Here is a 24,587-nt window from a genome sequence, read left to right on the forward strand (position 1 = left end):
TCGCCATGGCATACCCTCTGCCGTGGGCCGTTCCCCGAGGCTGCTCTCATGACCGCCCATTTTACAGGTGTGGAGACTGTGGCTGGACCAAGTGAGCTAGCCTGTCGAGGGTCACTCTGGTGTCCTGAGCCTCTCTTGGGGGTCAATTAGCCCTGCCCCTGGGATTTCTGGAACCCTCTAGCTGGAGACTGGAGATGTGAAACTCGTGAGTGTTGGGAAATTACCGAGGACTGGGGAAACATAAAGGTTCCAAGCTGAAGCGAGCCCCTTCCCCTTGTGCCACCTGGTCTCCCGGCTCAGCTGCCCTTTCTGGGGAAGGGGCCCGTGACCCTGTGGGGAGGGTGCACGCATCAAAGTCCTGCCCTGCGGAAAGTGCTGCATCCTCTTCTTAACTGCTCCTAATTGCCAGACTCCCCTGCTCTTTGTGGAAGACAGACTGATAGAGAGGAAATTACCCAGGCTGGAGACGGAGCTGGGTTTGAACCCCTGCTCCGCCTTGTGCAATTTACATAACATCTCAGAGCCCCGAGGTGGCAGAGAGGTGAAGGACAGGGGCTCTAGACTCAGAGTTCCAGACAAGACCTGGCCGCACAACCTACTTGCTGGGTGCAAGGGGGGCAAGGAGCTTCACCTCTCTGAGCCTCAGTTTTCTCTTCTCTAAAGTAGGAGTGATAATGGTGCCAACAATTAAATGTCAATTAGTGGAGAGTCCTTAGCCCACTCCTTGGCACACGTGAAGGATTCCACACATTGATTCGTGATGATTCTTAGAGTCATCATCACTGTCATCCAGGTTTCTTAACTGCTGTGTCTGTCTTCCAAATGGGCTCTACAGATTGTCCATCGTGGCCACATTTATTGGATGATTCTTCCAAAAGAGCCTCATGTTTAGCTATACCTTAATTCCAACTTCTGCTTTTCTATAGATTTGCATTCTTTTTTTTTATAGCAGTGTTTATTGTGTATGAAATTTGGAGTGAGTTTTATTAATTAATTTATTATTTTTACTGTGTTGGGTCTTCGTTTCTGTGCGAGGGCTTTCTCTAGTTGTGGTGAGCAGGGACCACTCTTCATCGCGGTGCGCGGGCCTCTCACTGTCGTGGCCTCTCTTGTTGGGGAGCACAGGCTCCAGACGCGCAGGCTCAGTAGTTGTGGCTCACGGGCCTAGTTGCTCCGCGGCATGTGGGATCCTCCCAGACCAGGGCTCGAACCCGTGTCCCGTGCATTAGCAGGCAGATTCTCAACCACTGCGCCACCAGGGAAGCCCCTAGATTTGCATTCTTGTGAGTGTGGGTGAACATCATTGAAAGAAATTGCTTCTCCTTCTAAGGATGATCTTGAATGTTCCTTTCCACAGGTGTGGTGTGTTTTTTGGCTCATGAAGTAGAACCCAACACACACACACACACATCATACATCACACACAGGTTCAGAATGTCCTCCCTTGGCTACATCTTCCAAGGTCCTGCTTAAATCCCAGCTAATTCCATGATATTTTCTTTGATTGCCCTACTTGGAGGCGAATCCTCTCTCTTCCTGTCTTTTCAAATGGTTTTTTGTCATTTGCTTCTCTTCTGGGAATTTGAAAAGTGAAGTGACCTCTCCCACCAGCGGCGGAGTTTTGAACAGCAGGCCGTGCTTTCTAGAGCACAGTCCGTTGCTGAGAGCTCTTAGGTACCACCCTGTGAGGAGTGCTCGGCCTAGGCTGCCTCAGCCGATGTCCCTGGCACCCTCTGAGGTGAGGATGACATCAGCTCAGGTTCATGAACCACTTCCATAAAGGCGCTTGGCCTGGGACAATGTGCAGATCTCATTCACACAACGACCTTGCGAGGCTGGTACGTTACAGTGAGGGTCCTTAGATTGTGCGTAAGATGGAAACTGCACGGCCAAAGCTATCCTTGAAAAAGCTTCAGGAAGGCATCACCTCAGGGGCCAACCTAACATCACTCGGTAAGTGCAACAGAGCTCTGTTCTTTCTTTAAGCGTCAGGACAGACGGTCATCTGTGTGTGCCTGTGCATGCAGCACTAAATGAGTGGTGAACTTGTGTTTGGAGGCTGTGAAGTTGTACAAATAGGTTTGCTTTTGACACTGGACTCACCCTCAGTCAAGGAGATGCTCAGATACAGGAAGCGCACAGGGTCTAAGAAACCAACTGAGAGAACCCAGATTCCCATCTCCTGTCTCCAGGGATATGCTCTTTAGATAGAATATGGGGAGGGATAAATAGTAAGTAGCATATACGGTGGGAACAATAGTGACTAGAATATATGGCAGCATCGATAGCAATCGGTATTTTTTTCTTTTAACTTTTTTCCCTTAAGTTTGTCTAGTTAAATGCATCTAAGTTTTATGTACATAGGAAGCAATTCTTCTGTTCCTGTATTTCAGATATGGAAACTGAGTTTCCTAGAGTTTCAGCCCTTGCCTGAGGTTGCCCAGCATGGAAAGAGTCATAGCAGAAATTAAGCCCGGCTCTGCCCAGTGGATCCCCTTTCTCAGTCCTGGGTGCCCAGCTCACTGGCTCACAGAGTTTGTAATAACTATAAGGAAGAAGCGAAAGAAGCTCAAGTTTATCCATTTGAGAGAAACTGAGGGGTGGTTGGAAAGCATTAAAAGGTCACGCTCCTTCCCCTTCACTGATGTGGGAGACTGTCTATATTTTAGGTCAACCGTCAAATTAGATTTTCACCTGCAAAGACCCAGCCAAGAAGGAATGTGGTTTAGACATATGGGTGCCAGGGATTTTAATGGAAACATACTTGGACTCCCACTGGAGTCTAAGTTCTCTTCATCGCCCCTCCCACTGGGCTGGGGTAGATGGGGCCAGTGGGGAATTACCAGCCTGTAGCTCTCTCTGCCTCGCAAGCCCCCAGAGCTGGGCTTCCTTGTTTACTTATTTAGAGCCCAGTAGAGGAAGTGGTAAAGGAAACTTGCTGAGTCGTTTTCTGAGAAGAGACCATATATGTTCTCAGAGGAAGCCGTTGCTTTCTGGGATCTGGCTATAGCAGAAAGGACATCGGCTCCAGCAGAGCTTTTCCAGAGGGTACCTGGGAGTTGGAAGAGTCGAAGACGCCTCCACGCTCTGGATTTGGGGTTCTCTGTCCATGGGTGCAACACCCATGCTCAGTTTGTGAGCTTCGTCCCAGGAGAGCAACCATGGCACTCAGGAACGTGCCCTTTCGCTCTGAGGTCCTGGCCTGGGACCCTGACACCCTTGCAGACTATTTCAAGAAGGTGAGCCTTGATGTTTTGGGGGTGGTAGGGCTGGGCAGAGGCTTGAAGATGGAGTCTGGGCAGAACATGAGAGTGTTCTGAAAGATAGCAGTGGAACTTCCAACTCCATGCAACCTCGCCAGTTGAGTGAGCACCACTGAGTACTCTGGCAATGCATTTTGGGGAGATGGGAGGCCCTCAGAGGGACAAATATCTACTGTGTTCCAGGGCTCGAGTTTGTGCTCTTCAGGCACAGTCCCATCTAACCCTCTCCAAGACTGCTGTCCTCCCAGCTCAGCTGCAACATAAGCTCAAGGAGGCTAACTGGCCCAAAGCCCCAGGGACTGCATGTGGCAGAGGTGGGATTCTAGTCACACCTGTCTGGTTTCAAAGTCCTTTCTCTGAGACTCAGAACTGCTGTAACAACTAGTGAGATCAAGGCTACTTGTTAGAAAGGGGAGATATGGAGTCCTGGGGTAGGAGAGAAGAAAGGAAAGGTTGGAGGCTGTGATGAATGATGCTGGAGATGGCGTCAGGGCAAGTCATTGCTCATGACCTTGAAAGAGGGCTGTTGAAGCCTTTACCTGGACAGAGTGTCACTGGAGCTTTATGGGGGTCTTATGAGGCAGGCTAGGAAACTGACATGAGCCTCAGACTATAGCTGGGGAAACTGAGGCCCCTGAAGAGGAGAAGGTTGGCCAGGAAGGGTCAGGGGCCAAGCTGTGGCAGAGCTGAGTGTTGCTGTCCTGGCTCCCAGCCTTGAAGGTGCTCAAGGATCCCTGTGTTTGGTCATCTGCTGGTGGGACCACAGGTCACATGTCTGCTTGGGCAGATCCCAAGTCACATGACTCAGGGACCCTCTATCCCTGTCCGAGGGATACGATGTCTCGTGAGGGACAATTGAGCTTCTAACACCCCCACCTCTGGAGGCTGGCATCAGATTCAGTTGTTACTCCAGATTATCACAAGCATAAGATTTTAGGTCAAGACCTTAGAGGTTGTCTAAGTCAACTTCTTGTTTTTCCTGGGATGGAGTAGGCTCCCAGGGACACATGGTCTAATTTGGGGTCCATACGGTACCAAGGTATTTCCTGTCACAACTGTTCTTCCCTAAGAAAAATGTGAAAATGTTGAATTGGGTGTGGCACGATAGAAGCACAGCCCACAGATCTTGTTACTTTCTGCTTTTTGTGCATCTCCTTTCTGTTATTTTTCCCTTATGAAAAGGTCATAATAAACTTAGCTTTCAGCACGGTGGGTGCAAAGGTCACTGAGGTAACTGACTTTTGAAAGAGTTTTCTAAATACTTTTCTTAAATGCAGACCAAATAAATTAGGGCCACAAGTGAAATTTGCTAAGATGCTATAAAGCGGCATATTACCTCAATAAAGAAAGGAGAAAAGAATTGAGAATTAACAAGGCATACCTGAGGATGGGCTGAGAGGCACAGATAGGCCCCATCTCCAATGTGGGAAGGAGAATTACACAGATAGTACAGCAGCTGCAGAATCCAAAGGTAAAGTTCCCCTTCGTAGAGAGAGCTGGACTATAGGTCAGGGATGATTCAGGAGGACGGCTCTCTGCCTGAGTTGGAGGAAGGGAGAATGTTCTTCTTGGAGAGTCCAGACTCCAGGTCAAGTCCACAGAATCTGGACAGCTTTCCCCTCCCAGAATGACGGGACTGAAGGCAGGAATGAGGAGACTGAGGGGCACCTGTGATCCAGGAACCCACAGATCCAGGTAGACATCCGTCAAACGTGAACATCTCAATTCCCCCAGAGGGAAAACGCAGAGGACTGACTGCGGAGTCATTTGGGGACGGATCTTGGCCAGCAAAAGTCCTGTTAGCAGGTGTCATTTCTAATGAAGCACTGGGGCCAGGTCCTCCTTGGAGACACTTCCCCGGCCAGCTCTGGAGTCAGACACACCTTGGTTTGAATCCTGGCTCTGCCACCTGCTAGCTTGGTGACCCTCCTTTTTTTTACTTCACCTCTGTGCCTCGGCTTCCTCGTCAGTAAACCAGAGATAGTAACAGTGACTAACCTCATGGGATTGTTGGGAGAAATAAAGGAAATACGTGTGTGAGGCCTCCAGCAGAGACAGGGGGCCAATTCATGTTCAGTCTTCCCTTTCTCCTGCCCTATTCACTGGGCCCTAGCTGGGGACTCCATGCAGAGCAGTGGGCCTTTGTGTCTTACTGTCTCAAATACGTGCAGCTCATCCTCTGTCTGGAACGTAAGACCCTGAGGACTGAGGTCATGTTTTCTATTTCTTTAACTCCTCCAATTCCTTTTGACTTGGCAGGAAGGCATCCCTGGGCCATGCAGTGGAGAAGACTCTGGCTCAGAGCCATAAATTCTAATCCTAGCTGTGTCCCCAACTCACTGTGTGACCTTAGGCCAGTCCCTTCCCCTCTCTGGGCCTCAGTGGTCCCATCTGCAACACCAGGTACCTGCTCTAGACCAGCACCAACCAAAGCTGGGCACTCCTAAGAATCGTCTAAGCGTTTGCTAAAAGAACAGAGTCTCACCCTCTGGCCTAGACATTACTGGCTCAGAATCAAACTCCCAGGCAGGCCCCAGTCTGCAGGACTGTCTGTCTATCTAGAGTCCAGGTCAGCACTCTGCAAAATCAGAGATTCAGCTGATGATGAGGACAGTTAAAATGATGAATTAAAGGCAGTCGAAAATTCCAAGAACCATGTCACCTCACGGCTTATGCATAAAAGGGGTGTTTGGGGCCCTGCAGAGACTGCTTGCTTTCTATATGACTGCTAAATCGCCTTTTCTGAGCTTTCTAATATTCGTCCTACCCTGTCAGGCCATGAGGTTACAACAATTGCTCTCACTCTTTAGTTTTGTTGGCCATAAGAAAAGGTCATGATGTGAAGTTTGCCCCAAAAGAAGGCTGCCACAGACTGTGAGACCCATACTTGAGAGGAGAAGCTAGAATTCTCAAGGACAAATATTTTACCTTAAATACTCTATCTAGAAACATCAAATTTAGAGATATTTCAAATAGAAATGATTATGTTGTTGAGGGCGAGGTGAAACAGACACCTGCTTCAATTGTCAACTGATGTGACTCTAGGAAAGCAACCAGGCCCTAAAAATGTTCATTCCTTTTGATTCTATAATTCTATTTTGAGAATCTAACTTCAACTACATAACATAGAAGAAAAAGCTGTATGTTAAAGAATATCCCTGATGTTTTTTGATCTGGTATGTTAAGCTGCACTTAAATCTGTTCACTTACTGTATGTAAGTTTTACTGTTATTAACTAAAAGGAGAACATTCCTTGCTCCGAAGCCCGGTTGTCACCTCTATCACCTGCCTACCCATGGAACCTTATACGAGTTACTTGACTCTTTGTGCCTTTGACTCTCCATCTGAAAAACATAAGGCTTAAATGACTTAAAATTGGTTTAAATACTTAGAACAGTGCCTACCATATAGCAAGTGTTCAGTAATTGCTAGAAGTTTCTATCATCATTATTAGAACAGCAATTTGGGAAACAACTTAAATGTTCAGCAATAGGGAGCAAACTCAAATAATGTTCAAAATCAGTTTGTAATAACATGAAGCAGTGCCTGTATGTTTCAGGAGGAAAAGTCAAGATAACCAGGTTGAATACGAATGATAACCTCGATTATGTTTAGAAAGATGCTTAGGAAAACCCACTGAAGGAAAGACACCGCCATTTTCACCGAGGTTGTCTTTGGGTAGCGAGATGATAGATGCCATTTATTTTCTTCTTTCAGCTCTTTTCTGCTGCTAGAGGAGCGTATGGCCATCCCTTTGAAGCTCTGAAGGCGCTCTTTCTGTACCCCAACCCTTAGGGGTTGGCCCCAAGGCCTTAGACAGGCAATTTCTCCATTTCAGAGAGTCCCAAGGGGTTAGTTAGTGAAAGCAGGGCTGAGGTAGGGATGGGGCCCCTCTGTTAGACAGGGGAGGGGAGTGAGGGACCTGGCTAGCCACAAGTACCACAAATCGCTAAGCTTCTAGGGCAGGCAAGGGATGGGAACCAATGGCACGAACTGCCCGCACTGACAGCACCTCCCCTCCTCTTTTTCAGCTGAACTACAGGGACTGTGAAAAGGCTGTGAAGAAATATCACATCGACGGGCTGCGGTTTTTGGTGAGCGCTGGCTAGTCTGACCCATTGAGACCAAAGCTGTCCTGTACTTTAATCAATGGCTGCAGGGCCAACTGGGCTACCCTGTCCCTGGGGATGCCCAGGGGCAATGCCTGTCTTCAGGATCGCCACACAGCCCGTGGCCTTCTTCAGTTTTGTATGAACGCCTCTCTCATCACCTCTCAGGATCCTTCCTATTTAGGATACCTCCCAGATTTTTCACCCATACCAAGGTACATTCTAAAGTCAAGGTATAAGGAGGAATCCAATTATAGTTAACACACACACGCCTCTTGAAAATCTATTCAAATACCGCTCATACTTTGAGAAGGCCAAGGGGGAAAATGATCGTATGGGAGAATAGAAGATTCTCTTTCTCTATTTCTCACTCTGGGGTACATACTCACTGACTAGAATAAAGGGTAGAATCACCCTCCTTATTTCAATATGTCCCTCTTTCTCTACTAAATTCACATAGTTGGTTTTGTGCCAATTAAACACACATGGGGTATGGTTTTCTCCACTCCATTATATTGCAAAAAGCTTCAAGCGTAAGACTAAGATGCAGCTGTTATTGAGGACTAAGCCATTACATAGAAAGGGATGCAGCTCTAATTGGTGGAGTTAGAGGCACTGGGTAGTGGCTGGGGCGGTGGTCTGAGCATTTCCCCTAAAATGACACCTTTGCCAATGGGTAAGAGAGACCCTGGCTGCACCAATCTATCCCTTCTGGTCATGTTCCTTCATCATTTAAAAAAGAAGTAGGAAAAAGACTTCAAAGGTCTCATGGGGTAGATGTTCCCAAATTGGATTTGGAGTCGGGGGGCAAGTTAAGCTGTGTTTCCTTGTAAGACCTAGTCAGCAGCAGTGAGGGAACTGAACCATGAGACTTCAGGGTTGGAAGGGGCCAGAGAGGGCGCATGTTCTAGTTTTCCACCCAGCACACCAGTCCATTTCCTGTATTGCATCTCTGCCACCAAGAGCTTCTTGAATTCCTTCAGTGATAGTGAGCTCACTACCACCCATAGTCATGTGTTCCTTTCTGGTCAGTTCTTAAGTCTCATGCCAAGACCAAACCTGTGCCCCTTTTGGTCTGAGTTTTGTTTTCATGTGCCACGTAAGACATGTTTATTCACTGTCCCACCTAAACCATTCAGTCATTCACTTGACAAGCATGTTCCTGAACTCCTTTTACATACCAGACCATGCCGTGCGCTGGGAATATAGAGATGATTAAAATGTGTTTTCTGCCTTCCAGAAGCTTGTTTTATAGCAGGAAGTTATCTTCAGGAAGGCTCCAACCACCTCAGGTGCAACTGAAGAAACATGTACAGAGGTGTGATGTGACTTATTCTAAGTCACACACCTAGTAATTGGACTAAAGCACACATTTAATTTAATCTAACCATGCATAAGTTTTTAACAAGGCTATTTCTTTATACTGAGGTTTGAGCCAGTAGAGTTCTGGTAGTTTTATTGTTCTTCTTTTTGCAAATTACTGCTGAATCTGAGTATTTCCTTCTGATGCCTTTAGCACTGAGAACAGAGACTTCTCAGGGCTGAGTCGAAAGAGAGTAAGACATCTTTCTTGAGGATGGTCCCAGTTGTGGTCCTGATGCCCTGGGTCACCTTGAATAAGCACTTGCCCTCTTGAGCTTCTCCTTGCTCCCTCCTCTGTTAACAGAGCACATTGGACTGGGTGGTAGCGGGTGACAGTCCCTCCCAGCTCTGGGAGTCCCCCCAATGCTCCCCTTGTGAGCTTCAGGCCTGTTAGGACAGGGTTGTTGCCTTGGTCGAGGAGCCTTGCCTCCTCTGCCCCAATATCTGGGACCTGTCAGGCCCTCAGAGAATATGCTGCATGCTCTAATCACTGTGCAAATAGGAAGAAGTGGAAAGAGGGGCTCGAGGAGCCAGGAGAGCGGGCAGCAGAACCCAGACCTGATCCGGCAGCTTCTGCTGAGACCACTCTCCGCCCCAGGTGCTCTGGGTACAACTTGGGCTCTGATCTGAGCTGTAATATCTCATCTATATGAGATGTTAGACTTCAGGTTGTATCTCACCCTTTCCAGCTTTATAATATCCAGGACCATTCTGCTATTCGAAGCAGAAGTGGAAGACCCCAGTCTGTATCCCTCTATCCCTCCCTTCCTCTTTCTTTCTTTGATTCCTTCCTTCCCTCCCTCCCCTCCTCCCTCCCTCCCCCCCTTCCTTCCTTCCTTCCTTCGTTCCTTCCTCCTTTCTTCAGTGTAGGATCTAGCAGGCCCTTTGAATCTGTTTTGCTGCCATTTCGTTTTCCATTGAGAAGTCTGGTGAGGGAATAGGGGTGCTGCGCTTCCAGAAGCTTGAAGAAGAGGAGGCCATGTGCTTGGAAGCTGTGTCAGTTAGAAAGGTGTGCGGCTGCATGAAACAGAAACTGAACCACAGTGGCTTAACCAAATAGGGGCCTATCTTTCTCAAGATAAGAAATATAGAGTTACGCACTCGAGGCTGGTGAGCTGCTAAAGGAAGTCATCAAGAACTCAGGCCCCATCCGGCCAATGGAAACCGTTGGTGGCTTCTGTCCTAATGATTACAAGATGGCTACTCCATCTCCAGGCATCACATCTGCATTCCAGGCAGGAGGAAGGGGGGAAGGGCAAAGAATAAAAAATGCAGAAGTGCATGGGGAATGCATTCCCCCTTATTTTCAGGGAGACTTTCCCAAAAGTTTTATCCAGTTAGACTTCAGGTTATATCTCACTGGCTGCAACGGAGTCCCGTGACCTTGGCCATATGCAAGGGAGTCTAGGGTGTTAAATATTTTGAACTGGGCACATTTACTGCCCTGAACAAAATCCGGGTCCCATCAGTAAGGGAGAAAGAGAGTGGATATTGGGTAGGCAAGCAGCAGTCCCTGCCACATTGCCTCTCCAGGTGGGGTCCAATTCTCAGCTTTCCTTTCTCTCGTGTCTCTCTTGAGGACACACTCAGCGTATAAGTGTATTCCTGCGAAGCCACAAGTCTAACTCCAAGTCATTGTACAAGTAACCCAGAGTTTCCAGACTTTGCTAAAGGCCTTTCTCTTTCCTAATATCCTCTGCCTCTATGTCTCCAGCCATGCTCACATGCTCACCTTCTCCTTCACATGCTTCCTGAAATCCCCTCAGCTTATGTCCTTGACTCAGCAGAACAGAAACTGCCCAGTTCTCAGCATTCATCCCTCTGGCAACTCCCAGGAAGTCCTCCACTCATCATGCCACACTCTGAACAAGAGTCTTGGTATCCTCCCTGAGGAGGTGGCTCTGGAGGGAGGGGATGCCATAGCTCAGTGATGCAAAAATAAATAAAAGAAGTTAAGAATTTTGACCAAAGACCTGATTGTCTCAGGACTCTTGGCAAACTCCCCCCCCCCCCCCAGCCCTGCCGCAGGGTCAGACACTGCTCCTAAGAAGTGGAGCAGATGAGGCCATAAGCACATTGCTAAGATGCCCCAGGCCCTGTGCTTAAAAGGAAGCTTGCCCAGCTCATCTCAGAAAGCAGCCAACAACCTGCCAGGCAGCTCCCAGCCCAGAGCGGAAGTAGAAGCAAAGACACTAACATCCAAGAGCCAGCCAGACCCCAGCTGCTCCCTCCCCCGGGACAGAAATTACTCACCTAACCTCCATTTATCACTCACAAAAGGTATGTCAGGCACTGAGCCAAGCACAGGACATACGTCATCTCATTCAATCCTCACAACCCCTGAAACGGGGCTATTAATATTATTACGCTTCCCATTATACAGATAAGGAAACTGAGGCTTAGAGAGACTAAACGTCTGTCTCAAGTCAGACAGCTGCTAAGTGAAGGAACCAAGATTCCAAACCAGCCCGTCTGACTTCAGAGCTCCCACTCTAACCACTGGGATTCTGACCTCAATTAGAACGTTAAGGAGGCCCCTTCCTTGCCTCGGCATTGGTTCTATGGAGAGCGTGCCCACCCTCTTTTCTTCCTCCTCCCTTTCAGGTGCCTTCTTCTCTCACCACCTGCCCCCAGCACAGGTCACTGGGACCCTCAAAGGGCTTGGACATGATAAAAGTGAAGCTTGCAGGAAGAAAATAGACATTGGATGCCATAGAGCAGGGTCCCAGTGCCACCTCCATCACCTACAACCTGGAATCCCTTTACATCCCCGGGCCACAGCTTTCTCACTAAAATGGGAATGATGCTGGTAGTTTCTACATCACAGGGTTGATGTGAGGATTAATCAAGATGCTGTAAGGAGAGGCCCAAAGTCAGTTCTTCACAAATACGCGTTTCTTTCTCCTTTCCCCTCTTGGTTCCCTCTGGACAGTCTCTTTATTGCATCCTTACATCTAGAGAATTCTACTAATAACCCTGGTGAAAGAGGCAGTTGGGGTGTGATGATGTTATAAGGGCACAGATGCCTTCTCCAGGCTGGCTTCTCATAGCTGCTCCATACGGCTGCTGAGAGGGGCCCTGGAGTCTAAGAAAGATGTCATGACATGGCCAAGTTCAGCCCACAAAACAAGTCCTGTGTAGTCCCACAGATTTGGCTCTCATAGTGTTTGCTGTTTGCTTCAGTTAAAATTATTTGTCAATATTTAGAACTCAGGACATTTCATATAAGATCCAGGTTTCGGGATTCCCTTTGAAAAAGATCTGGCAACACTAGGCCCACAGGCTTTTATGCACCATCTAGAAGCTGCCCGCTTTGGATGGATGAGTGGGGTGTACTCTGCAGTTTGCTGCAGTCCCCACTGTTCCCTATTGTTTCATACCATACTCTACTCACCAGGCCCAGAACCCTTTCCTGTGGGTTGTAACCTACTGCTGTCTTCATTTCAGAACCTGGCAGAGAATGACATCCAGAAATTCCCTAAGCTCCGGGTGCCGTAAGTACACCCCCTCATTCCTTGGGTAGAATGGGGATTAGTCCAGGGGGAGCTGAGTCAGTTATCTATCACTGTTGGTTTGAAATAAGAAAGTGAGGAGGAAGGGTGAAGGCAAGGACAGGGTTTAGTGAAGAGAAGTTACAAGATGACTTGAGAAAAAGAAATAACAGATTTAGCCCAGCTGGTGTATTGGCTGCTCTTGCCAAAGATAAGCCTGACTCTGGACCACGTTTTCATTTCCTCTCTTCCCAGTGGGGTGGGTTGGCCTTTGAAAATAGTACTAGAATCAAAGATCTGAGATTTCCTCATGGTGTCATCACCAACTCAGTCATTGCTTTAGTTTTCTGGACCTCAGTAAAATGAGAGAGTTGGATCCGATGAAGGATGGCAATGAACTTCCTTTTGTCTGTCAGTACTGACTGTTTGGAATGGCTGTCCCAGGCATCGTGCTGAGAAGAATTCTGAGGAAAGGGGGGCCATTTCTTGGGTGTGACATGGGCGCTGAAACGGGAAGTTGCAGTGTGCCTATTGTACCATGGGTTTTCTGTCCCTCAAGTAGGAGCCCTACACGCAAATGCTTATAGGAGCCAGACAGCTAATAGAAATGGGTGAAATGGGTCAGGTTGAAAAGTACAAAGCCCTATCATTTTCCACCTTTGAATAAAGCATGGATATGGAGAACTATTTCTCCACTGTAAGAAAAATAATAGCACGATTATGATGATAAAAGGGGTAATCAGCACAAAGCCTCATTGTTGGTGAACAACAGGGAGTGGTGGAGACTGTGGCAAATTGGAATCATAGTCTCCATCCAAAGGGAGCCGCAGCTACTCAACTCCAGTCAACGTGGACCCAGTGATGCCCAGTCTTCGAACTTAACAAAAGTAGCAAGAAATATCCGTTTTATGCAATGTATCTCAATTTTTAAATGTTGCTCAAATATCTTCAAATGTTGTGAATGCCAAAGTGAACATATCTCTGGGTTACATTTAGTCTGGGGGCCACCAGTTTGAGATCTGTACTCTAGACATCCTCTGAGGTCCTTTCTCTTGCTCTAAAAGTCTCAGAGCTCACAATGATAAAAGGGAAGTAGGTCAATGAAGTAGGAGGTTGAAAAGTCCCATGTGTAGGTAGACTGCCAGGGAGCTCAAATAAGGAAAATATGACTCTCCAGTTTCCCTCATTGGGAAGGGCGAAGAAAAAGAAAGGGAAAAAAAAGGGAAAAAGAAAAGAAAAAGAAAGGAATAAGGATTTGCCTTTGGTGCCGCCTATCTCCAGGGACAACTATTGTTGAAGAACCCTTGTTCTTCTTTAGAGTTTTTTCTAGACACAAATGGCTATTTAAATCTAAATTAAATTAAAAATTCAGTTCCTCAGAGGCACTAGCCACATTTCAAGGGCTCAAAAGCCAGATATAGTGGAGACTACTCTATTGGAGAGTACAGATATAGAACATTTCTATAACTACAGAAATGTGATGCTCTAGAAAAAGACCATAGTTCCATGTAAAGGAGAGACCTTAACACACAGGAGTGAGAATTAGTGGCTGGTGGGCCAGAGTCAGCCTGCAGACACGTTAAGTTTGGTCCACACAGAGTTTTAAAATCAAGATACGGCATTAGGAAAGACTTTGGGGAAGAAGGGAACTTAACTTGGATCTTGAAATGCATTAGGAGTGATCAGATGAAAAATGGTTAAAGGACATTCTAGAAATGGGGACTATATTGCGAAGGCATGGCACCAGCGCCTTTACTGGAACTGCAAGTAGGTCAGAGCAGCTGTGGCGTATACATGGGGAAGTAAAAAGTAAAGAGACCACAGTGCCGGGTCACAATTCTGAAGGATGCTTTGAGCCATTCTAAGGAGTCTGAGAGTGTTGGTGAAGTGAGTTCACCAGGGAGGACACTAGGTCAAGCCTGCATCTTGACTCTTCCGGGGGCAGGTAAAGATGAGTCAGAGGAGGGCTCAGCTGGAGGCATGGAACCCAGTTAGGAGATGACAGCTGTGATCCCACTATGAGATGGGACCTTCTCCTAGGCTGTGGCTATGAAGATGCTGGAAGGAGGGGATTTCATCAGAGCAGCAGAAGAAAAGCGATGAGGCAGGCACTTTTAACAGGGAAGATCCTTTTTGACCTTAAGGCTGAGCTCAGCTGACATCTGTATGTTTGAGAGTCAGGAGAAGGAGGTGGCGTGAGAAGCAACTGCTAGTTAATGCAGAAGAACGATTCTGAACACTCACATGGGTGAGGTAGAGGTGTGGGATATTTCTTCAGTTATTTGAAAACTTAAACAACTTGGCCTGCAGTAAAATCTCACTCTGAGGTCCTTGAATGTGTGCCCCAGACAAGCTATGGGGCCTGCCCATGGAACACGAAGGGTGAACGTGGGGAGTGATGGGGAAGGCATCTGGGGAAGGTCCGGGCTGCCCTGATTAGGTGAATCTGATAGTGACCGTCCCTGGCATAAATGTATAATAAATACCAATTCCATCTCTACTTCTGTGAGCTCTGTGCCCGGGATGAGTCCTAGACTGCCCTCAGTTTCCAAGTCTATAAAACGAAGGAATGGGTTACATGAACTGCATGGGCTCATTCTTTTAAAGGATATTATTTAAGATCTGAACAGGCAGACAGGAGATCTTAGTGAGTAAAATGCAGGCTCTGAGGTCAGACAACTTGAGACTAAATTCTTCCATTCACTAGCTGTGAGTCTGTGGACAAGTTATCTGAGTTCCCTGAGCCTCAGCTTCCTCATCTGTAAAATGGGGACAATAATAGAACATATCTCAAAGGGCCAGTGGGAACGTTAGAGGAAATAATGGGGAAATAATAAAATGTACTGAAGATGTGTTAGCTATTCTAACCATTTTATGCAAAATCCCAATGAGCACAATTTCAGATGTTTACTCATTATTTTATCCTGCTAACTGGGGAGGATGAAAGAATAGAAAGGCATGGGCTTTGGAGCAAGGGAGATCCGGGTTCTAAGGTGGGCTCTGCCTCCTACCAACTGTGGGACTCAGGCAAGCTGCTTCAACACACTGAGCCTCAGTTTCCTCATCGATAGATGAGAAAGAAGGAACTCTCAGGGAACGGTGTATATGAAGGAGACAGCCCACATATAAGCTGCCTGGCGCCGTCCTTGATGAGTAGAGGTAATCAGTGCTTATTTGTTCCATTCCCTCGTACACAGGTTCATTTGCCCTGGATCATTACCCTAAAGGGTTATAGAAAAGAAATTGTGTTTAGGTACAGCAGACCAAAACAAGATGACACTCCTCTGCATACCTCAATTTCCTTCCCTGATGCTTAAAAAGTCAGTACTAAATAGATTTTGTAAGCAGGCAGGTTCTGGCCAGGAAGCATTCTCTGTCTGAAGATATAGTCGCTCTCTCAGGACATAGTTTTTCCCACAGACATCAAGGAAAATGTAATGGAGGAGGGTTTTAAAATAAAACAATGTTAACCTCCTTTTAGAGGACCTAGCCTAACACCAATGGTATAGCTGAGCGTGCTCTGGTTAAATCGATAGAACACGTGATAAAATCTGTTGATGACCATTTGGAGTGTTTTTTTTAATGCTATAAGTTTTATATTTAAAATAATATAGTGTAACTTAAAAAATAAGGAGAGGGCAGCAATGTGGTGGTGGCAGCACATAGGCATTGGATGATTCTGTTTATAACATTAAAGCACACTGTACCCATTTACCGATAGTGAAGCTAGGCTGGGAAAAGCTAAGATCCAATCAGAGAGGTAATGCAGGCATGCCTGTTCATTTGTCTGTCTTCTGATAAGGCTGTCGGTCTCCTAACCTCAGAGACAGCCTCCTGTCTCATCTACTCAGTGCCTACCTAAGATAGAAAGACAGCGGATGATGGGGGAGGAAGGATGGAGGAGGGCCCCAGGGCTGAACATGACATTCTTGTGCCCATGAAAGAACGTGCCCAGCCCCCAGCAGGATGGAGACAGTGACAAGGTCCCTCTCTCACACGCGCCTCCCCGCTCCCATTCACTGGCTAATCCCCGTCCAGCTGCCCTGTCCTCCCCGCATGAAAAGTGCGTCCTCTCCACCGACTGCCCCTCCTCTTCCCCGGTGCGAACCCAGGACACTTGACTTCTGGCTCAGCTCCATGTAAAAACCATCATGGGACCTTTGACAAACACTTCCCCAGCGCCTTGCTTTCCTTGTTGGTAAAAGTGGGGATAATTCTTCTTGGCTACTACCCAGACGACTGTGAAGTACAATTAAAATAAAACTGTCAGGCGGAGGACATGCCTGAGAAGTGGGGAGACCCTGCTGTGCCCTTAAATTCTTGTTTCCCCCTCACGTGCCTGGTTCTACACGGAGGCCTGAGTCCTGAGACCCATGTCCTGGCGTCTCCCTGGCTTCTCAGGTGACAGGACAGAACTTTGGAAGGTTTCGTTCTTGGTTCAAGGAGGCTGACTTTTTTTTTTTATTTTAACATCTTTATTGGAGTATAATGCTTTACAATGGTGTGTTAGCTTCTGCTTTATAATAAAGTGAATCAGCTATACGTATACATATATCCCCATATCCCCTCCCTCTTGCGTCTCCCTCCACCCTCCCTATCCCACCCCTCCAGGTGGTCACAAAGCACCGAGCTGATCTCCCTGTGCTATGCGGCTGCTTCCCACTAGCTATCTATTTTACGTTTGGTAGTGTATATATTACATGCCACTCTCTCACTTTGGCTGACTTTTAAAGGAGGAGTTTTGTTCCTTTAAAGAAGGGTGACACGCAGAGCGAGCGCAAGTTTAGGACAGAGAATGTGGGCTGGGAGGCGGGCCAGGGGTCACAGAGGTGGTGTCAGAGGACAGAGAGGCTTTGAGGAGCCGGAGAGGGCAGCGTGGAGCAAATGCAGACTTCTGCCCAATTCTGGGCATGGGAGAGACTAGCGTGCCCCTGAAACAGAGTCAGGGGAGCAACTCCCCGCCTCCCCCCCGAGCTCCCAGCCTCGTGGGAGACAGGGGAAGCTCATCTAAAGCTCAGGCTATGCAAGTTTTGGTAAGAAATACATTTAAGTTGTGTGCTGGTACATGTGACAACACAGGCAACAAGAATAGAGTGTTCACGAAATAATATCGACTCTTACTGTGTGCTGTGGGCTCTGATAGCTTCTATCTGCTCTGTTTCCTTCCTCTCTCCCTCCTTCCTCCCTGACTTCCTTTCTGCCTGCCTGTCTTTCTTTCATAGCTTCCTTCTTCTGTGTGATCAGCAAAGTTGACTTCAAGACGCACTTCAAGACCCTCTACCCACAGCTGCTGAAGTATAGGGACCATTGAAAGGGAGCCCCAGGTCTCCTGGGAGAATCCTACAGGGACCACGTCAAGACAGACTCAGATCCCGTATTCTGCTCCTGCTGCCCTACCTCGTTCGCCCTCCTCTTCCTCCATCTCCTTTTCCTTGTCCTCTTCCTCCATTTTTTTGTTTTTAAAAAACAATTCCAGGGGCTTCCCTGGTGGCGCAGTGGTTGAGAGTCCGCCTGCCGATGCAGGGGACACGGGTTCGTGCCCCGGTCCGGGAAGATCCCACATGCCGCGGAGCGGCTGGGCCCGTGAGCCATGGCCGCTGAGCCTGCGCGTTCGGAGCCTCTGCTCCGCAACGAGAGAGGCCACAACAATGAGAGGCCCGTGTACCGCAAAACAAAACAAAACAAAACAAAAAAAACAAACAAAAAAAACAATTCCAAGAATACCAGAATGACAGGAGTGATTTCACAACCTTTGCAGACGGTAGGAATCACCCATGTTACCAGGGTGCTTGTGTTACTGCCACACCCCACCCGCACCCCGAGGCATCTCTCCTGGAGGCTCCGATGGGTTATGTCACCAGTGGGCTCAGTGTCTGTAACATGTAATCTCTATGGTCAGGCCGATCACGGATTCTCTAAGTAGGGCCAACCCTCTTGTTTTGCTGATGAAGAGGAATCCAGGCCAAGCAGGGTGGGGGGGGGTGGGGGGGGGTGGGCAAATGCCTTGCCTGAGGTCACACTGCCCTTGGGCAGGGTGCTGCAGTCAAACTCAACAAGGACCCACCGTCCCACCCTCTGTACCTTCTAACATCACCAGAAGAGGCCTTCAACTGAGAAGTCAAAGACCGGCCCCCATCACACAGCAAGCTAAGGGATGCAACAGGGCTGCAACCCAGGTCATGGCAGGATTCTGTCTCCTGCCATGGCCTGACTTCCTGTGGAAAATTTCGCTCCACTTCTGGGGCTACAACAGATGAAGCAGAGAGAACTGTGTCTACCAGCTGCCCAGCCCCCTCTGCCTTTCCCCCTGGTGCTGAGTATGGCCTGGGGTTTGTGGGGAAGACAGGGAATGAGTCACCTCTGACCACTCACTGTCACTCGGTCCTCTGGGGAGGTGGGAGTCGGGGACAACCTTGAAGGTTTGCACACAGAGGTGGCAACAACCTCCTGCTCTGTCCACCAGCACTGCTACCCTCTGCACTCACCCCCAGCAGTGGTCCAGCCGGCTGGGAAGGTTGCCCCGAGGCCCCCCAAAGCAGGAGGCCCTGGGCGCCCATGTTTGCTGCAGGCTGGGCTGCCAGCCCCTCTCTGGCTCTGCCTGCTCTCAGTTCTGTGCTGCTCTTCTGTGTGTTCTGTGGTTTGACATTTCCTTCCTTCACCAGTTAGGAGCCCAGCAGCTTCCAGCCTGGCTGCTGAAGATACCAGTAAGCAGAGGAGCTGCAGAGAGCAGGAGGTCTTTTCAGGATCAAAGCAGCTGTGCGAGCCCTTCAGGGTCTCCCCCTCCCCCCTCCCCCCCACCCGCTACATTCTGCAGGGATGTGCTGCCCAGCATCCCCCAGTTCAGGTCTTGCTGAAAAGTCACCTCCTCCCAGAGGCTTGCTCATTTTCGATTGCAACCGCACCCCACCTATGCACTCCTTCCCCCCTCACCCAGCTCGCACCTCTGCTGCATGTGTGTACACACAGCTCTCACCTAGAATGTCACTTCCTTAAATGTTCGTTGTTTATTGTCTGTCTCTCTCCGCTAGCAAGTAAGCTCCTGGAGGGCAGGGATCTCTGTTTTGTTCCCTGAGGCACCTTGAGCCCCAGCAGAGCTCCTGGCACTTAGAAGCCCTTGAGTGCGCGCTGTTGAATGAAGGTGTGACTGCATGGGGATGAGTGCTGCGGCCATCACAGACGCACCTGGCCAGGGTGTGGGACACCACACATCAGAGGAGGGAGGAGAGGGACTCCCACCAGCTTCTCAAAACCATCGCTTAAAGGAAACAGAAGAACCAGGAATAAGCGTCCTGCAGGTGTGATCAGGAGGCCACTGGGAAGCCCCATCCCCAAGCATCTCCCAGTGAAGTGTGAAATCCCAACAACGACATTATGATGGAGGATTAAACGCTGCCCTCCCTCCTTCTCTGTCCTCTAAAGTTCCCAGTGGATTTATTAACAATTCATTTATCCTGTCACTCTAATGAGTTGGAGGGTTCCGAGCAGCAGGTCCCGGGGAGCAAGGAGAAGTGGGGGGACTGGGGGCCTGGGGGATGATGGGGGAAGCAAGAAGTGGTAGATGCCAAGACTACTTCTGCTAACTGAGCAATTTTGTTTTAGGCCAAACTTGTTACCTTGAGGTGGTCACTTCAGCAGAAGCAGTGTAGACCCTGGGCCATTTCCAGAGGGGATGCAGGCTCGTTCACTCCCAGGGGGCTTCTGGCATCAGGGGCACGGACACGGGATGTGGTGTGTTGAAAGTGTGCTGCTCTGGAAACCAGGGAGCCTGGCTTCTGGGGCTGGTGCGTGTGGTGGGGAGAGGGTGGCCTTCATCACTAACCCGCGGTGCAGGCCGGTCCCTTCCGCCGTCTGGGTCTCTGTGGTGCCGTCTGTAAAATGATGCTGGACTAGATCACGTCTGAGGCTCCTCCAGCTGCCCCAGATCTCTAGGGGACATGAGCCTGTTTACTGATGAGGGCGCCCTTGGTCACAGCAATGGTGCGAAGGGAGGCTGGAGCTGACTGCTAGGGTGTGCCAGAGGTGCCGTCCCACTCACAAAGGCCCTTCCTGTCCTGGGGTTTGGGGATTTCTAGTTTACAACATCCAAGGAATAAGAGGGTCCTGGCCAAGGGTGGCCTCCGGGCGTGGGTGATTCAGGGAGTCTCCCACTCTGCAGGCTGGGCCTAGATCGGACACACTTCACCAAGTGTTTATAAGAATCCATGTCAGGGCTTCCCTGGTGGCGCAGCGGTTGAGGGTCCGCCTGCCAATGCAGGGGACACGGGTTCGTGTCGCGGAGGATCCCACATGCCACAGAGCGGCTGGGCCCGTGAGCCATGGCCGCTGAGCCTGCACGTCCGGAGCCTGTGCTCCGCAACGGGAGAGGCCACAACGGTGAGAGGCCCGCGTACCGCAAAAAAAAAAAAAAAAAAAAGAATCCATGTCATGAACATTTTTTTTTCCAAAATCTTCAGTTAGTTAAAAACTGACTGAGTTTCATGAGATTCCAATTCTCTCACATCCCTGGATATTTCCTGAATGTTTATAGTAATTTGGTTAATATTAAACTTTTGCCATTCTAAGATTGCTAAAGAAAGATGGAAAGATGTTATTTCTTAGTTCTTGCTTGGGTTTAAGAGAGCTTTTTTTAAAAAATAACTTTAAATCATTTCACAGAACTGCAATCCCATTTTGAAGGAAAAGAAATTGTTGTTGACAGAGCTTGAGAAATTAGGATTAAGCAGCCAGTAACCTTGCTGTCAGGCAGTGGAGCAAGCAATAAAGTACTGACATGTGAACCTTATCGTGGACAAGGTCAGACCCAGACCTCCCCACCAGAATCCGTTAAAAGAGCATTTCATTTATTGATTTATTTGTTTGCTTGTATAAAAGTAAAAATGGGTCTCTTTCATTCTAAATGTGACTTAGAAATTACATAATTTTGGCCTGTTGACACTGCCCTTGACTTAATTAGTTAAGAAGAGCTATAAAAAAAAAAAAAAAAAAAAAGAATCCATGTCACTCCAAGAAGGAGTCAGAGAGCGGAGAATGGAAGGAGATTTCAGACCCAAGAAGCGCACGGGAGCTCTTGTCAAGAGTTATGCAGCAAGCAGCTGATTCCTCCCGGTCTCGGAGATGGTTTGAAGATTCTTAGAGGTTAGATATCACTACAGGGATGCCAAACCCAGAGTCAGGGGACCTCAGCCCCGGGGAATACTAACGCAATAAAATACGCAGCGGTCATGTCCAGATCATAAGGCTGCAGGATTTCAGAGGAAGAGGAGCCAGGCGTGAGCTGACCAGTCTCCACAGAGGGGCTCTGAGCTAGACCGAGGCCCCAGCAGAGAGCTTCCTGAGCAGGGACTGGTAGGGGGATGGAGGTGACAAGCTCTTCAGGAAGCGAGGAGCAGAGGCCCCACGGGGAGGGGCCTGGCTGGAGGCCAAAGGAACAGAGGCTGGCCAATACTGGCCCAGGTTCCTGAGGTCACACAGATCAGGGAACTTCAGGGCTCCGTGGGAGGAAGTTTGGGCCAGTGGGGAGATGACTGTTTTGTCACCTCCCCTGTCCTTTATCTTGTAGGATTCTCAGTAAGCTGAGTCAAGAAATCAACAAGAATGAAGAGAGAAGGAGCATTTTCACACGCAAGTGAGTGGGGCAGCTGAGGGCCTGGTGTCACTTTAATGAAATGCAAGGAATTTTCAAACCCAAGTCTAACTTTAAATGGGAGTCACGGGACTGGTTTGGCCCCCATTTCTGATCCGCAGTGATCCTTCAGTCCAGGGGTCCCCTCCTCTCTGCCCTGCATCCTGCCCTGTGTCTGGGACATCAGGGGAACTTCCCCTAGAGAGTCAGACAGTCACAAGCTCCCAGTTGTGCCACCAGCATGGCTTTGGTGGTTTCCAGAATTTTCGGGTAGTCTGGCCCTGGTTTCAGAGCAACGGGGACCGTGGTCCTCGGTGGTGAGACATACCCTCCCCCGGGGGCTCTCCTTGCAGGGCTGGACTGAGGAAAGAGGGAGATCTCCCTAAGTCAGTAGGGCCATTAATGCAATGTGTTTGTCTTTACAGACCCCAAGTCCAGCGGTTTCCTGAGGAAACAGGTAAAGGTCTCAGGGGTGAGAGCAATGGCTTTAGGAGGTGACAGGTGCTTTGGTTCTTCTGTCTGCTGGTCCAGATTGAGGGGAGGAGAGATGTCACTATGCCGGGGCACCTGGCTATGGCCCCTTCTCAGCTGGGACCCTCTGCAGAGACACAGTGAGGGACTCTGTGGGGTGCATGGAATGACCCGGGCCAGGCTTTGAACTGAGCACCTAAGCAGAGCCAGCCCTCCTGCTTCTGAGTCTTTAAGGCAATTATTCCGTTGTTAAATTGCACATCCTGTTAAAATGCAGATTCCTGGGTCCCACTCAGTCCTGCTGAATCAGAAGCTCTAGGGATAGGGCCCAGGGTATCTGCATATTTTAAAGCACTCTCAAGTGACTTTTATGCATGTGAAAGGTTAAGAACCACTGCCTCTGTCTGGCAGAATGAGCCCCTCAAGTAGAAATTCTAGAGCTGATACTGAATTGTTAACCCCCAGGTATGTAGCATGAAGGCCTGGCATGGGGCAGTGGTGGGGAAGGATCCCGGAGTGGGGAGCGGCTCTGACGTTCCTTCTTGTGGCTCCTTTTGGTACCGATGCTGGTGTTATCCTCTTCCACAGAAAGCCATGAAGAAGACAACGGAGGCTGGTCATCCTTTGTGAGTATGGGGTGGGCCGTTCTTCCACCTTACAGCTGTTTCCAGAGCGCCTTTGTCATAAGGAACCAGCACGATGCTGAAAGGAGCAAGGCCCTGATAGAGCCACCCAGGGGTCAGATGATGTGCTCTGTGAAGGCCAGAGCCTTCTAGTAACTTTCTGGCTTTGCGATCCACGGCGTCTCTGGCCTCATCTACTCCCCTCTGCCCTTGTAGCACGAGAGCAGCTGTAGACGACACCTGAATCAATGGGCTTGGTTTTGTGCCACCAGCCCTTCACTTGACAAACAACAGACAGTGGGCTGGACTCGGCCATGGGCTGTGGGGTGCTGACCACACCGTTATCCACCGTGCACACCTCCATAGCAGGGCCCTCCCCCAAACCCCTCCTCCACACGGTCTACACTAAAGTAGATTTAAAGTAGCCTTTCTCATAGGCTTAAGTGCCCACCGGTGACCCAGAGGGAAAGGGAGCTCAGAATTAACTCTCAGCCCTGGAAAGACCTCAGGGATGGGCTGATCCAACTGGGTTTTATATTTGAGGGGTCATGATGACGCCTTTGAGAATCTAATGAATTCTGCACATCTTGTCCCCAGGAAACTGCATAGGTAGTCACCACGCTTGAAACCAGAGACTCAGGCTAAGAACTCCATCACGGCTCGTAGCCCAGTCTGCTCATTTTACAGATGAAGCAGGCGAGCCCGCTGGAGAACGTGACTTACGTAGAGCCACACGTCTAGGTAGAGGCAGGCCAAGGACCCGGGTCGCCCACCCTCCGTCCAGGGGTCTTTCTGGTAAGCGGCTGCCTCTAGTGCCTTTAGGAAGCAGGCACTAAACATCCCTTGTCCTGATGGGATTCTGGTAAAAGAAAGCATTGAATTTGGAAAAAAAAAAAAAAAAAGTCCTAGCTAAGTCTGTGCTTTCTACGTGAGAACAAAGGAATATGACAGATTAATTTTGTTCCAAAGGGAAAATAGACCAGTTTCCCCCCAAATGTTTACATTTTTAGGCAGAAGCTGCATCTTTGCTGCTGCTTGCCGTGCAGTCCCTCCCGTGAGCTCAGCCTGAGGCTAGCCACCTCCATCTTCTCTGTAAACAGGGAGTCTCCACTAGCCACTGGCTACAACATTTGGGGTTCTATGAAGTGCCCAGCATTGCACAGGGCACTGGGGGGTGGGTAGAGATGAAGAACCCAATTCTATGAGCATTTTATAGCTTAGATAACACATACACAGGGCAGAATATGATTAGGAACAAAAACACACATAGAAATATTCAAGTCAAATCACTGGGAGAAAATAATATTTCTAGAAGCAGAGAGGAAAAGTCTATTGTTGAGAAGGGCATATGGGGTAAAGGCCTAGTGGAAAGTCAGGAGCCACAGGGCTGGGATGTGCAGGCTGAGAGATTGCAGGGAGCCCCTGTAGGTCTAGTGGGCAGTCGGCATGGGCTGCAGAGGCGCTGAGGCCGTGGTTCTGAAGTCCCTCCCATTCATCAGGGGTTCCATCCTCTGTTCTCAAGTTATAGGAACACTGATGGCAGGACGAAGTCTGTTTTGGAGTTCGGGAAGGTACTCAACCTCGTCTTCCAATATTAGAAATATACATATTCTGCAAGTCAAAACATTAACACATGCATCTTTCAC

The 24,587-nt window shown here is 48.8% G+C and overlaps 1 protein-coding gene across 1 annotated transcript in view; it reads left to right on the forward strand.

The window, feature by feature from the left end:
• Nucleotides 1–3,007: 3,007 nt before the first annotated feature.
• Nucleotides 3,008–24,587, forward strand: part of LCP2 (lymphocyte cytosolic protein 2) — a 44,880-nt gene continuing 23,300 nt past the window's right edge. Inside the window, exons 1-6 of the mRNA XM_082836582.1 lie at nt 3,008–3,239; nt 7,295–7,357; nt 12,182–12,228; nt 21,785–21,850; nt 22,273–22,304; nt 22,907–22,944. Coding sequence (XP_082692708.1) covers nt 3,162–3,239; nt 7,295–7,357; nt 12,182–12,228; nt 21,785–21,850; nt 22,273–22,304; nt 22,907–22,944 — 324 coding nt within the window. The 5' untranslated portion in view covers nt 3,008–3,161. The remainder of the gene's footprint in view (nt 3,240–7,294; nt 7,358–12,181; nt 12,229–21,784; nt 21,851–22,272; nt 22,305–22,906; nt 22,945–24,587) is intronic.

This window comes from Leucopleurus acutus, assembly GCF_964270905.1.
Source record: "Leucopleurus acutus genome assembly, chromosome: 3".
NCBI classification, from domain to species: Eukaryota; Metazoa; Chordata; class Mammalia; order Artiodactyla; family Delphinidae; genus Leucopleurus; species Leucopleurus acutus.